At 36.4% G+C, this 11,669-nt stretch overlaps 1 protein-coding gene across 2 annotated transcripts; it reads left to right on the forward strand.

The window, feature by feature from the left end:
- The first annotated feature begins 280 nt into the window (after positions 1 to 280).
- On the forward strand, positions 281 to 11,669 carry LOC123561522 (uncharacterized). 2 transcript variants are annotated; one of them, XM_045353967.2, is made up of 4 exons: positions 281 to 700; positions 9,642 to 9,802; positions 10,139 to 10,256; positions 10,693 to 11,669. In XM_045353967.2, the coding sequence occupies exons 1-4, from the start codon at positions 672 to 674 to the stop codon at positions 11,513 to 11,515; spliced, it is 1,131 nt and encodes a 376-aa protein (XP_045209902.2). In that variant the 5' UTR covers positions 281 to 671; the 3' UTR covers positions 11,516 to 11,669. The 2 variants fall into 2 exon arrangements, with proteins under 2 accessions (XP_045209902.2, XP_045209903.2); XM_045353968.2 differs by lacking the exon at positions 281 to 700 and adding an exon at positions 8,323 to 8,451.

The raw sequence follows: 11,669 nt of genomic DNA on the forward strand, positions 1-11,669 counted from the left end.
ATCCGTTGAGTTGTGGCTGACCGTACTGAACTCGTCAATAAATGAGCCATGCCATGGGAAAACCAACATAGTGGCTTTGCGACCAGCATGGATCCAGACCAGCTGCGCATCCGCGCAGTCTGGTCAGGATCCATGCTGTTCGCTAACAGTTTCTCCAATTCCAATAGGCTTTAAAAGCGAACAGCATGGAGCCTGACCAGACTGCGCGGATGCGCAGGCTGGTCTGGATCCATGCTGGTCGCATACCCACTATGTTGGTTTTCCCATGGCAGGGCTCAAATGTGTGTAGCCTGATCTCTTTTGACCTAGGCAAAATGAAAATGTGTGTATGATACAGGAACTAGAGCTATAAGCGATCAATGAGATGATACTGTTTACATTCTAAACTGTTACTAAATCAACATATTTTATCTCCCTTTATTTGTTTCCATCATCCCGGTGGGGTGGGGTGGGATAGTAAGCAGATAATGCAAGATAAAAACCGAAAATTCACTTTAAACAAATAGTCTGTCGGTCCCATTTGAGATATGACGTAACAAACGTTTGACCTTTAATACAGCGTCATCGATTCTGACGTTTTGATGTCGTAAACGGACATAGCAACATAGTTAACAACGCTACTGCACCAGACGGCAACTTTGTATTTGTTAAGAAAAAAAAACAGCTTTAAAATGCACCCAGATAAACAATTCTGCGACAAGTAAGTAAAGTTTCTCATGTTGGTCATATCTTTGAAAAGTGCAATAATTATAGACTAAGGGCATAGAGTTTAGTCATACACTAGTAATAATTATTGTCTGAAAATATTTACTAGAATGAATCTTATTAGTTTCTCCAAGCACTAGTAAGAGTGACGGACCTAATTCGATACTCTTTAATTTCTGACAAAAAACAAAAAATATATATATAACTAAACAGTGGAATTTTAAATTGATTTCTAAAGCGACCAGATTGCTTGACCGCCGGCGCTAGCAGCTTTATCAAAGCAGGTCGTTTTAACGTTGATTCGGGTGACCCTAAAGAGAAAGAGTAGATCAACATGGCTGAAATGATTCAGTTCTATCGTTATTGAAAATGATTGATGGAATTTGTCCAAACACTTCTGCACAGTTCGGTTTGGAATACTTGCGCATATTTCACCTAATATGAACAATTATATCATGTTAAAGTAAATGAAAAGAAAGAGGATCTAAGATAATGTTTGTCTAGAAATAGTTCGGTAAACTACATAGATTTATGTAGAAGAGCCAGCGTTTAGTTGTATGAACCTTTCATAAACCACATCTTACCCCTGAAATTACATGTGTGGTACAGTTTTGACATGATGAAGTTTCTGTCAAACAACAGACCATGCCAGTACATTAATTTTGTATATTATAAACTTACTGAATGGCTTTCCGGTGAGTAGTCAACACTATTGCCGAGGTTGAAAGGGTGCACTGTTACATGACATAAAATATGTTTTTTCATATTCTTTTCTTCAGTTTTTGACGTTTAGTTTGAACTACAGAGCGGGAAATAGCACAAACTGTAAGGAGTCATGTAATCAAACATTACATTGTCTTAACGACTAGTTGCAAAAACTTGTCAAATAATATTCTTTGATGAAACAAAACAAAAATATGTACCTTTTAATATAGAAGTTATGCAGCCAAACGTCAACAATAATTCGTTCTCATATATTTTAATTTCAAATTTAATAAAATATGCGCTGTTTTAGACGATAAATAAAATTCAGTGTTGTTATATGTTGTCCTTGGGGTCATGGAGTCCATCCGATATACATATATCTGGCTGCGTTCTTTCTTCCATAGGATTAAGTATATACTTTATTATGCTCCATAGTTAAATAAAACCAACTTATTTAAGTGATCTTCCATAACACCACACACTTAGAACGGGAAATTAGCCAGGGATCACACCCTTTGTATATTTTTATGTCTAACTGTTAAGATTTAAATACTACTGACAGAGTAAGGACCATTCTATAACAACTGTTAACGTTATACGCGGCCCGCTGTAGTTACATGTAAGTTATATTCAACTCTGTTTCATTGTCTAATGAATGCTATAATATAACATAAAGCTAATATTTAAACAGCAGTGTTGCACCTTAGATTGGTAGCGACGCGTTTTGGTAGTCACTACCAAAACGTGTTACACTCAACGAAATTTGGTAGTTTACAGAATTGTAGTACCAAAATGCGTCGGATATGTACACATCCAACGGAAAACGGTATTAATAAAAATCTTATGATTTGCAAAAAAAGAAGATATTTTGCGACAAATCGACAATATTATTTCAAAGAGTGTCATGATGGAACTTAACCACTCATCCGACCTTGACCTTTCAATCTTGAAAACATATTCAGTCAAGCAGGACCATTGGAACACACGTGAGTCTAACTTTGACATATATCGAGAGATATTGAAGGAACTTGGCGCAACTGTTTACCACAATTATTTGATGCGTCGGACGCATGACCCGACCCTGGGACAGGTTTCACAAACGCTCATAAGTATAGACTGAGGTTAATATTCTAGCGATTCACGAGAATGGTCACATAAGACGGTCTGTATAATACCTTTAAAAGTATATGCAAGATAGACATGCAACATTTATCCACCAAAATTCTTTAGAAGTTTTCAATGTTGTTTAATATAGTGAAGTGAAATGCAATTAAATAATCAAATCCCGTTGTGAATTTAATTCCGAGGGTTACCGATTAATTTATTCACCGAGAGTTATCGAGGTTGGTCGAGTAAATATCAAGCACTTGTATATTTGTATACCAGGCATAACTTTCTCGTATTTTCACCTGGTGCTGGAAAAAACTTTACGTACACCCCGGGGAGTAGGACTGCCGTTCGACTGAATGCACAAATGTAAACTCCTGAATTGTTACATCTATTTTAAATTTGAGGTTCAGTTGCACATTAGCTAAGTGTCTTTCCACTACTCGAATAAATGTTGGTATCTTGGAAACATGAGCCTTATTATAATAACTGAATATTCAGGATAAATACTTTATGCGACTTGGAACGAGAACCATATATCACATTAGGACCTTCACAGATGTGGCGTCGGTGCCAGCGTCCAAGTTGGCGTCCGCTTATAAATTTACATGTAATCAGATCCTTCGCCGGACAGAGAATACAGAAAGTTTAGCACTAGAGAGTGCAGATCCTTCGCCAGAGAATAGTGATTCAGTGCCAGAGAGAACAGATCCTTCGTCAGAGAATACTGAAAGTTTAGCACCAGAGAGTGCAGATCCTTCGCCAAAGAATACTGAAAGTTTAGCGCTAGAGATTGCAGATCCTTCGCCAGAGAATACTGATTCTGTGCCAGAGAGAACAGATCCTTCGCCAGAGAATACTGAAAGTTTAGCACCAGAGAGCACAGATCCTTTGCCAGAGAATACTGAAAGTTTATCTCCAGAGAGTGCAGATCCTTCGCCAGAGAATACTGAAAGTTTAGCGCCAGAGAGTGCAGATCCTTCGCTAGAGAATACTGATTCAGTGCCAGAGAGAACAGATCCTTCGCCAGAGAATACTGATTCTGTGCCAGAGAGAACAGATCCTTCGCCAGAGAATACTGAAAGTTTAGCGCCAGAGAGTGCAGATCCTTCGCCAGAGAATACTGATTCTGTGCCAGAGAGAACAGATCATTCGCCAGAGAATACTGAAAGTTTAGCGCCAGAACGTACAGATTCTCTTGATCCTCAGATAAAGTGTACCGATCCTCAGCCAGAGAATACAGATTATCAGCCGGATACTTTAACTTTGCTACGATTAGTTGAGAGACAGCGTCATAGGAATAAAAAATTGCGTACTCCTTCTATATTTCGCTTTGATATGCTACCATTGCACGTACAAATTCAAATAGTGAAAATTTGTCTTGAGGAGAATCCATCAAATACGATTTGTTTTAAATAAAGTAGAGCATTTTTGAGAAATGATTAAGTTAACAGGAATTCTCAGACCCAGCATCTACCTTTCCAAAGGCATAGTAGAGGAAGTCCCGCAAAGAATCACCGTTCGGAGGATTCTTTTAAAATGTGGAAGAAATAGCGGTTAATTTTAGAAATAAAAAATGTGATAAAGGAACCAAGATGGTCAAATACACTAGTCTTTGTTCAGTCTAACGCAATTTGGTAGTGACTACCAAAACTCGGCCGAACTTTGGTAGTGACTACCAAAACTCGGCCGCACTTTGGTAGTGATACCAAACCTCGACCGAATTTTGGTAGGTCTACCAATAATGCGTTGCTAAACCATTATTGGGCCGGTAATTGAACGCATTTGTAGTTCCGTCTACATCAGGGGCTGGCTCATTTTATGATACACACCGAAAGAGGTAAAAGGGGAATTGCAACCCAAAACTGTTGAATTCTGAGCGTGCATGCATAAGGAGTCTTAACTACCTAAACGAAATCAGAACTACGATTTATTACATATTATTTTCATGTTGTTTTGAGGAATCTTATACGAAGTTTACTTCGCATAAGATAATTGTTCGTCATCATTATTTTCATCCTCAATTCATCACCAATCATCATTTTCATATCTTTGTTTCATTATCATCATTATCATCACTTCCATTAACGTCATCATACAGGCGTCATCAACCATTGATTAAATTTTATTGAAATTAAACAATTTCACTAACATAAGCAAAAATAACGTTACTTTGATTACAAAACATTTAAATAATTGTAGGGTATGCACTGTCAAGTTTAAGTATTAAAATGGATGCAAAAACACAATCAGAATATTAATAGAAATTAGGAAAATGCTGATCAGTATTAATATATTTTATTCTATGGAATTATCCATTTTTACACATATATTTTGATACAAAACATTTAAACATTGCAGGGTAAGACCATGCAAAGCTAAGGAAACTTTAGTTTTTGCTGTTGGTTATCAAACTTGCGCGAGAATATTGCCTATTAATATTCTGACCAATTTGGTGAACATTAAAAGAAGTTTGGTGAACATCGGACAAAAACTTCTCCGTAAGAGGGCGGAATTGTTCAAACATTCACAGTTCTGAGTTATTCGAGGGACATACCTCCAATGACAGATGATCTGACTGGTTATAGATCTTGACCAAGATATAATGCAAATCAGCATACTGAACCAATTTGGTGGATATTGGATAGATTGCTCAATTTTAAGAGTGAGACGCTGCCAATACTTGCAATTTTGAGCAATTTAAACGGGCGAAACTCTAAACTACTGGACGATCCGGCTGATATCGAACTTGTCCAGATGTCAACATTCTGAACCTAAGTCTATAGAAATTGATAAAAATGCTCAAGTTAGATAGCGAACACTTTTGGAGTCTACCCGCCCACCGCAGGTGTTCTCACAATGCGTTCGTAAACAATGAAGAAAGAGCCAAAATCTACGATAAATATTAAGAGAAAATCATTCGCATATATGTACATTAAATAAATAGATACATGACCCTTGTATACCTCATTGCAAATTGCATGACAAGCTTTCATTTCTGAGTAAATTTATATATTTCTTACCCATCTAACACACAGAACCCACCATTTCCATGTGTTGCCCGAGGAGGACCCAAAATACCACTCGCATGTAGACACCAAATAAAAATAAAAATCTAACGACGGAGAATTCAGTTTTTGGAAAATGAGTCAAGTAAGCCCAGGCCCACATTCTACCATTTTTTTACGTTGTGTTTCAAAGATATATGTGGTGGGCTCTCGAACCCCCTCACCTTTAAAGAGAAAAAACCCTTTTTGCCGGTAATATTTATCGGAGACCCCTTAACACGCACAAAATTCACCATTTATGTTTATGTAGGATGTTTTAAAAAAAACATTTTGGAGGAGGACCCACGTGCCTTCCTCACAGGCCCCTTTCACACTCTCAGGAATCTACATTTTGGTTGTTTTATACGAAAACTATATATCGGGAGAGAAATTCCGAACACCCTCTCTGACCATTTTTATGAAGCATTCACTCCTTTTATCTTTCTCTTTTATGCGTAATGCAAAAAATGAGCTCAGTCCCCGGTGCAGAAAAAAACTACCAAAACACGTTCCATTCCATGATCCTTAACACATCATATGTACCATTGCAACGTATTTTGTCGCTACCAAAACTCGGCCGAATTTTGGTAGTGACTACCAAAACGCGTTGCTACCATTTTGAGGTGTAACACAGCAGCATTTGTACGCGTATTCGTATACAAGCAACCGTTTGTGAGCTACTTATATTCATCTTTGTTAATGTAAGGCTTTCAATATATATTCATGTCTGCAAAATTCCAAGTGAGGGGGACAGCCTTTGCTCTCCGTATATGACACACATTACTAAATTTGCGGATGAAACTTTTTCTTACCGCTCAAGTCATTTCAGCAACATCTTAGGGTAATACAAACACATTCAATGCAACTTTTCAACGGCTGATCAACAGGACACATCAATGCAAAAATGCTACCAAATATACGAGAGAGAGCTTCTTTTCGGTTGTTAAAAGTACAACTTCGCCTCTTCGGACATGTAAGCAAATACAAAGGATGCAAAAAAGAAACATAGACTTAGAGGGGATGAATCTTATGAGTGTCTGTATGTGCGCCTTAATGTTTGCGGATGGGGTTGGATGAATAGAAGGGATGAGAGTGTGTAAGAGATACCATGCTCCATGAAGTGGAAGCTGTGCTACATCGTTACTGAGACGATTAGAGGTAAAATGACCAAAAACAAGCTTGCTTTTAGGGGCCGTAAGGGAAGTTATCCTAGGTTAACCTGACCACTGGAATATCCAAACAAAAAAGACTGTCTTTCCTCCGACTAAGACCCATAAGTCCCCATGTGAGTTTAATGATAATAGGGACGTAGTTAAACACACAGTGGAACTGAAAACTGTGTCCTTTAACCATCACTGTTACAATATATGATCAAGGTGACCTTCACTTTAAGGTACTAAAGATGCATACCGCTAGCAAGATCAATCCGTACGTACGGGTGTTGATTTGTTCTAGAAATTAGGAAGACATAGTTGAATACGGTGTCGTACAATTACAAATTTTGACCCCAGTGACTTTGTACTAAGGAGTAGCTGACCCTACAATTAAAAGTGTATATATGTGCCTTACAAAACCGAATCCTTGAGTGAGGTTCTATGTCAATCAGAGTAGTAGTTAATCTCATCCTGAAAGCAACGGTGACATGGTGGCGAGTACATTTAAATTTTTAAAAAGTCAAATTTCCACCGTATATATCTAAATAATAGAAAAAAACCGGAACAGGCGTAACTTAGAACGTTTGTCTATTTTGCACAGAATTTTTCCGTGTGTCCTAAGTACGGCGAGAACACGTTTGATCATGTCTTACCTGATACAATGACCGTCAGAATCAAGTAATTCGTCAAAGGACTCCTTCTGAACACAAAGTATCCGTATTTCTATGGAATTATTTAAGTTTTTTTCTTACTTATAGGTGAAACCTTAACACAACTCCTTTCTGAGTGGATCGCTACACAACGAATAAAAGTTGATATCATCCTGTTTCTATTTTTCCCAGCTTTACTCCTTACAAATGTGTCGTTTTTACTTCGTATCAATTTCGTTTTACTATCACGATACTAGTATTTTTACGCACCTATAATGCTTTACAAATATATTATTTATGGAGGAAAAGTGTGTGTATATATTTAAAAAAGTTTCAAGTTTATTTCATTTTCATCTAGAAGGTCTTAGATGTGGCATAAACAACAATATAGACAAATATGACGACAAATCTTCAAATAATATCATCATAAAACAAGTACATACCTAATGTCCACATGATTTCAAGTCAATTACAACACAAAAAGTTACAAGGCCACATTCATTCTCATAGTTAGGTCATTTTTTACAAAGGATTATTGATAGCACAAAATACTTAATTGATTAACCTTTAGCTTAATGGCGGCAAGTTATTCTGCCTTTGCGACCAGTGCAGACCAAGATCAGACTGCACATCCATGCAGGCTGATCATGGTCTGCACTGTTCGCTATTCAGTCAGTACATTTACAGTGAACACCACTTCAAATAATAAATAGTATTGTCCAAATATGAGTGATGGACCAGTCCATTTTAGAAATTTAGCAGGGTAAGGGTTAAATATATATCCACATTCATATCAATCATTTCTGTCGATCTAGTAATTCTGAATGAATTATAAAATTATTTTTTCTGGTGTTCATACATGCATAAACACTGTCTATTAACGCACCCAGTGAATAAAGCCCCGAAGACACTAGGCGAACTTCGTTATCATGTTAGTTAGTGACGTAACAATGTTGTGACGTATCAACGTCAGTAACGTCATTGACGTACATAGCAACACTGCTGCGGCTTCTGTTATATTTGGAGAAACGTTTTTTATGATTTGACAGCAAATATGCACTTTAACAATAAATACCGTGACAAGTAAGTACAATTTGGTTGCATTTAGCAATAAAATATATGTAATCATCTTCAAAGTTTATAAAAAAAATAAGGAGTTAAGAAATTCTCCTTTCACTGCTTGTCATTCATGATTACTACTATTATCAGTGTGGTGCTTTTTAAGACGTTTCTCACATTCTGTATGCTCTCTACCAAAATTATTTTGAATGAAAAATATATGAAAGGCTTTAAATCAGCATCAAATGCAGTACTTTTCGCATTTGTCAACTGTATAGAAATACAAGCACTGTTGAATGGATAATTTAAGGTTATACAAACACTTTTGTTGACCGGTTAGGAAATAGGTAGCTATATAGAAACTGAAATAAGAAATGGAAAAAAATCAGTAACAAAGGATAAATCAGCAAGAGAAAAGTGATTCAATAACTTAAGATTTTACAGAATTTATTTAAAGAAAGAATCACATAAAGACATATTCTAAGAATAATTCTTAAATCATAAATGTAAATCTTAAGTTTCAATATGACTTTCTGCAAGAAAAACATCGGCATCTATAAAAATGTTTATCGAATTGAAAAAGGTACGTTCAAATACCACAGTCATTTTTGACAAGCAAGATATTAAAACAAACAACATACTATTTGTTGATTCACACAAATGTCAAATCAGCCAAATAAACACTCGCTTTTAAAAAGGATGAAAATGAATCTACAACGGATTTTCTACGGAATGGTAACCTAGTATAACAAAATGATCTTTTTATATATAATTTGTGTGATATTTTGGTAATACAATATCAGTATGTGTAGTCATATTTTTTATTGCTAAAGAAATGTTAAAATTTCATTTTTCACTACTTTAATAGAGTAACTGCGTCTTTCAGAAAATTTCATCCATCCATGTTCCTTTAGCATTTCATATTTGCTGGTTTCCATTACACGTTTTGGGAAAAGGAAACCAGACAATTTTATTAAACATTCGAAATGAGATTTATACGAAAGACTGGTAATGTCTTTATGATTCACAACTTCACATCTTGAAATTTTGAAGTACGAAATCATGAATTATACAATTCCCCAGTCCACTGGTCTTCCGTAGCATAGTTGACTCGTCTTCCGTAGATTTATCTGAAGGTTAGGCCGAATCACATCAGCTAAGAATTACTTCGTCGAATATTCTAAGTAATGCCGCTATCTGTTGCTTATTTTCAGCTATTCGTTGTCACCACAACTTAGCAACAGGAGTGATCCAAAATCAATGCTAGATGGCGGCGGAGACTTCACTGAGGATAACGTATTATCATCAGCCCAAAGGTCTTCTAAAACCAACCTCTTCGGTGGTACACGTACACACGGCCCTTCATTCAGCGACGGTAAGTATATAAATTCTTCTTTTCCCCATGCATGGATCATCATAACAAAATTTTCAGAAGTTTTAGTATAATCCTATGCACAAACGTAACGAAACAAATATATCTGCTTTTTTCGAAAACCTATTTTTTGGCCAGGGCACAGGGTTTACAAATTATCTACAAGCGTAACTTGTTGGTATCAAGGACGTAAATTCGCAGCTGTTTACGTCCTTGTTGGTATACCAGTATATGAACATATGAATATATAGATCAGTTTTATCAATTTCTTAAGAACACAGTAGAACAGCAAACTAAATGCATAAATCTTGTAATTGTATTGACCTTGAACTTTTGTAGATCCGACTGAGTGGAACAAGGCAGATTATGAGTACAACATCAACTTTCTGTATGACTACATGGTCAGCCAGAAAAGATACATGAAACATGAAAACGAGAAGTACGCCAGGAATAAAGAGTATGCCATTTTTTCAGATTTATTCATTGTTGTTTATTATTTACATTAATAAATAACAACAATTTCACATGCACAAACAACAAGCAAAATGGCCGAGAAATATTGTAAACCAAGTAAACTTTAAATATGTATTTATCTTTGATAATTGCTGAAAAGAAAGCAGTAAAATGTGTAAAAATATTATCTTCAAGAGGGTAAAGTGTAAGAGAATGTGCACATACATAATTACGAAATTAATATAATTTTCTTTAGAATGTTTCCAGTGTCGTTATAGGCCGTCAATAGTACGAAAGTTATTTTAACAATCTTGAACTAAGATCTTCTATTAGCGGGAGTTATATCTGCAGCGAACTGTGTGTTATGGAACTGATACTCTCCTCCCCAAAACTGTATAAACATAAATCGTATAATAAGTATTTGATTTTTACATCTTCAGACTCCTTGCCAATATGAAAACTACGCGCCAACAAGAATATGATAATTCTGTGCGGAAGACATCCGAAACCAAGCGTCTAATGAGCGAGATCGAAGGCTATGAGTTGCAGATAAAGCACCACACTACTTTGGGCGCCTGCAGCAAAATCAGGTACCTGGCAGAAGATAAACTCAACAGGGATCTCAAAGAGCAGAAAAAGAGGCTTCTTAGAGAAAAAGAATTCCAGCTGAGAAAACAGACCGAAGAAGGAATCTTGCCATATGTCATTGAGAAGCATGAATCAGCCAAGCAGTTACTTGAGACAGAGCAAGACAGAAGAAAGCGTCTGCAGCAGAAGGCTCAGTGGTATGACACAGAAATTGCAGCCATTCATGAAGTTTTAGGACAAAATGAAAACAAGAAAATCAGAAAAGAGGGCATACCTATGGAAACCGAAAATGGAAACACATGTTTAGTTCAGAATAAAGTTGCTAACAGCTGCAGTAATAACATTGCTAGCTTCTTACCGGAAATCAATACAGGGAAGAATAATATGGTAACCCTTAAACCTGTTGAAGAAAATGTCAAATTTATTCGGGATCAAGGTAATTACAGTCAGTCTGTACAGGAAGCAAACCCACATGGACATGTACCTCACCTCCCTCCAGTTACAAACGCACATACATATGTGTCCCACCCACCAACAGTTGCAACAACACATGAACATGTACCCCACCCACCAACTGCTGCAACCACTGAGAGCTATGTACCAAAGCCACCATCGGAGAAGAAGGATGGACGGCTCAAGAAATTCTACAGAAAAATTAGGAATGTCATTAAATGAACTATTTTACTTCAAATATAAGTTTACAATTATGTGTTATTTGTATAATGGGTTTATAGAGATTTATATTTCAGTAAAATTAGATCACATAGTATATAAAATCATTTGGATGATCGACAATTTGTGAATAAATTACCGAAGTACGGAAAATACA

The sequence above is a fragment of the Mercenaria mercenaria genome, chromosome 10, assembly GCF_021730395.1.
Source record: "Mercenaria mercenaria strain notata chromosome 10, MADL_Memer_1, whole genome shotgun sequence".
Lineage (NCBI taxonomy): Eukaryota > Metazoa > Mollusca > Bivalvia > Venerida > Veneridae > Mercenaria > Mercenaria mercenaria.

Coding starts and splice junctions, on each gene's coding strand:
- LOC123561522 (XM_045353967.2), top strand. CDS start 672: ATGCACCCAGATAAACAATTCTGCGACAA. Junction 9,803..10,138: donor CGGCCCTTCATTCAGCGACG/GTAAGTATATAA, acceptor GAACTTTTGTAG/ATCCGACTGAGTGGAACAAG. Junction 10,257..10,692: donor AAGTACGCCAGGAATAAAGA/GTATGCCATTTT, acceptor TTACATCTTCAG/ACTCCTTGCCAATATGAAAA.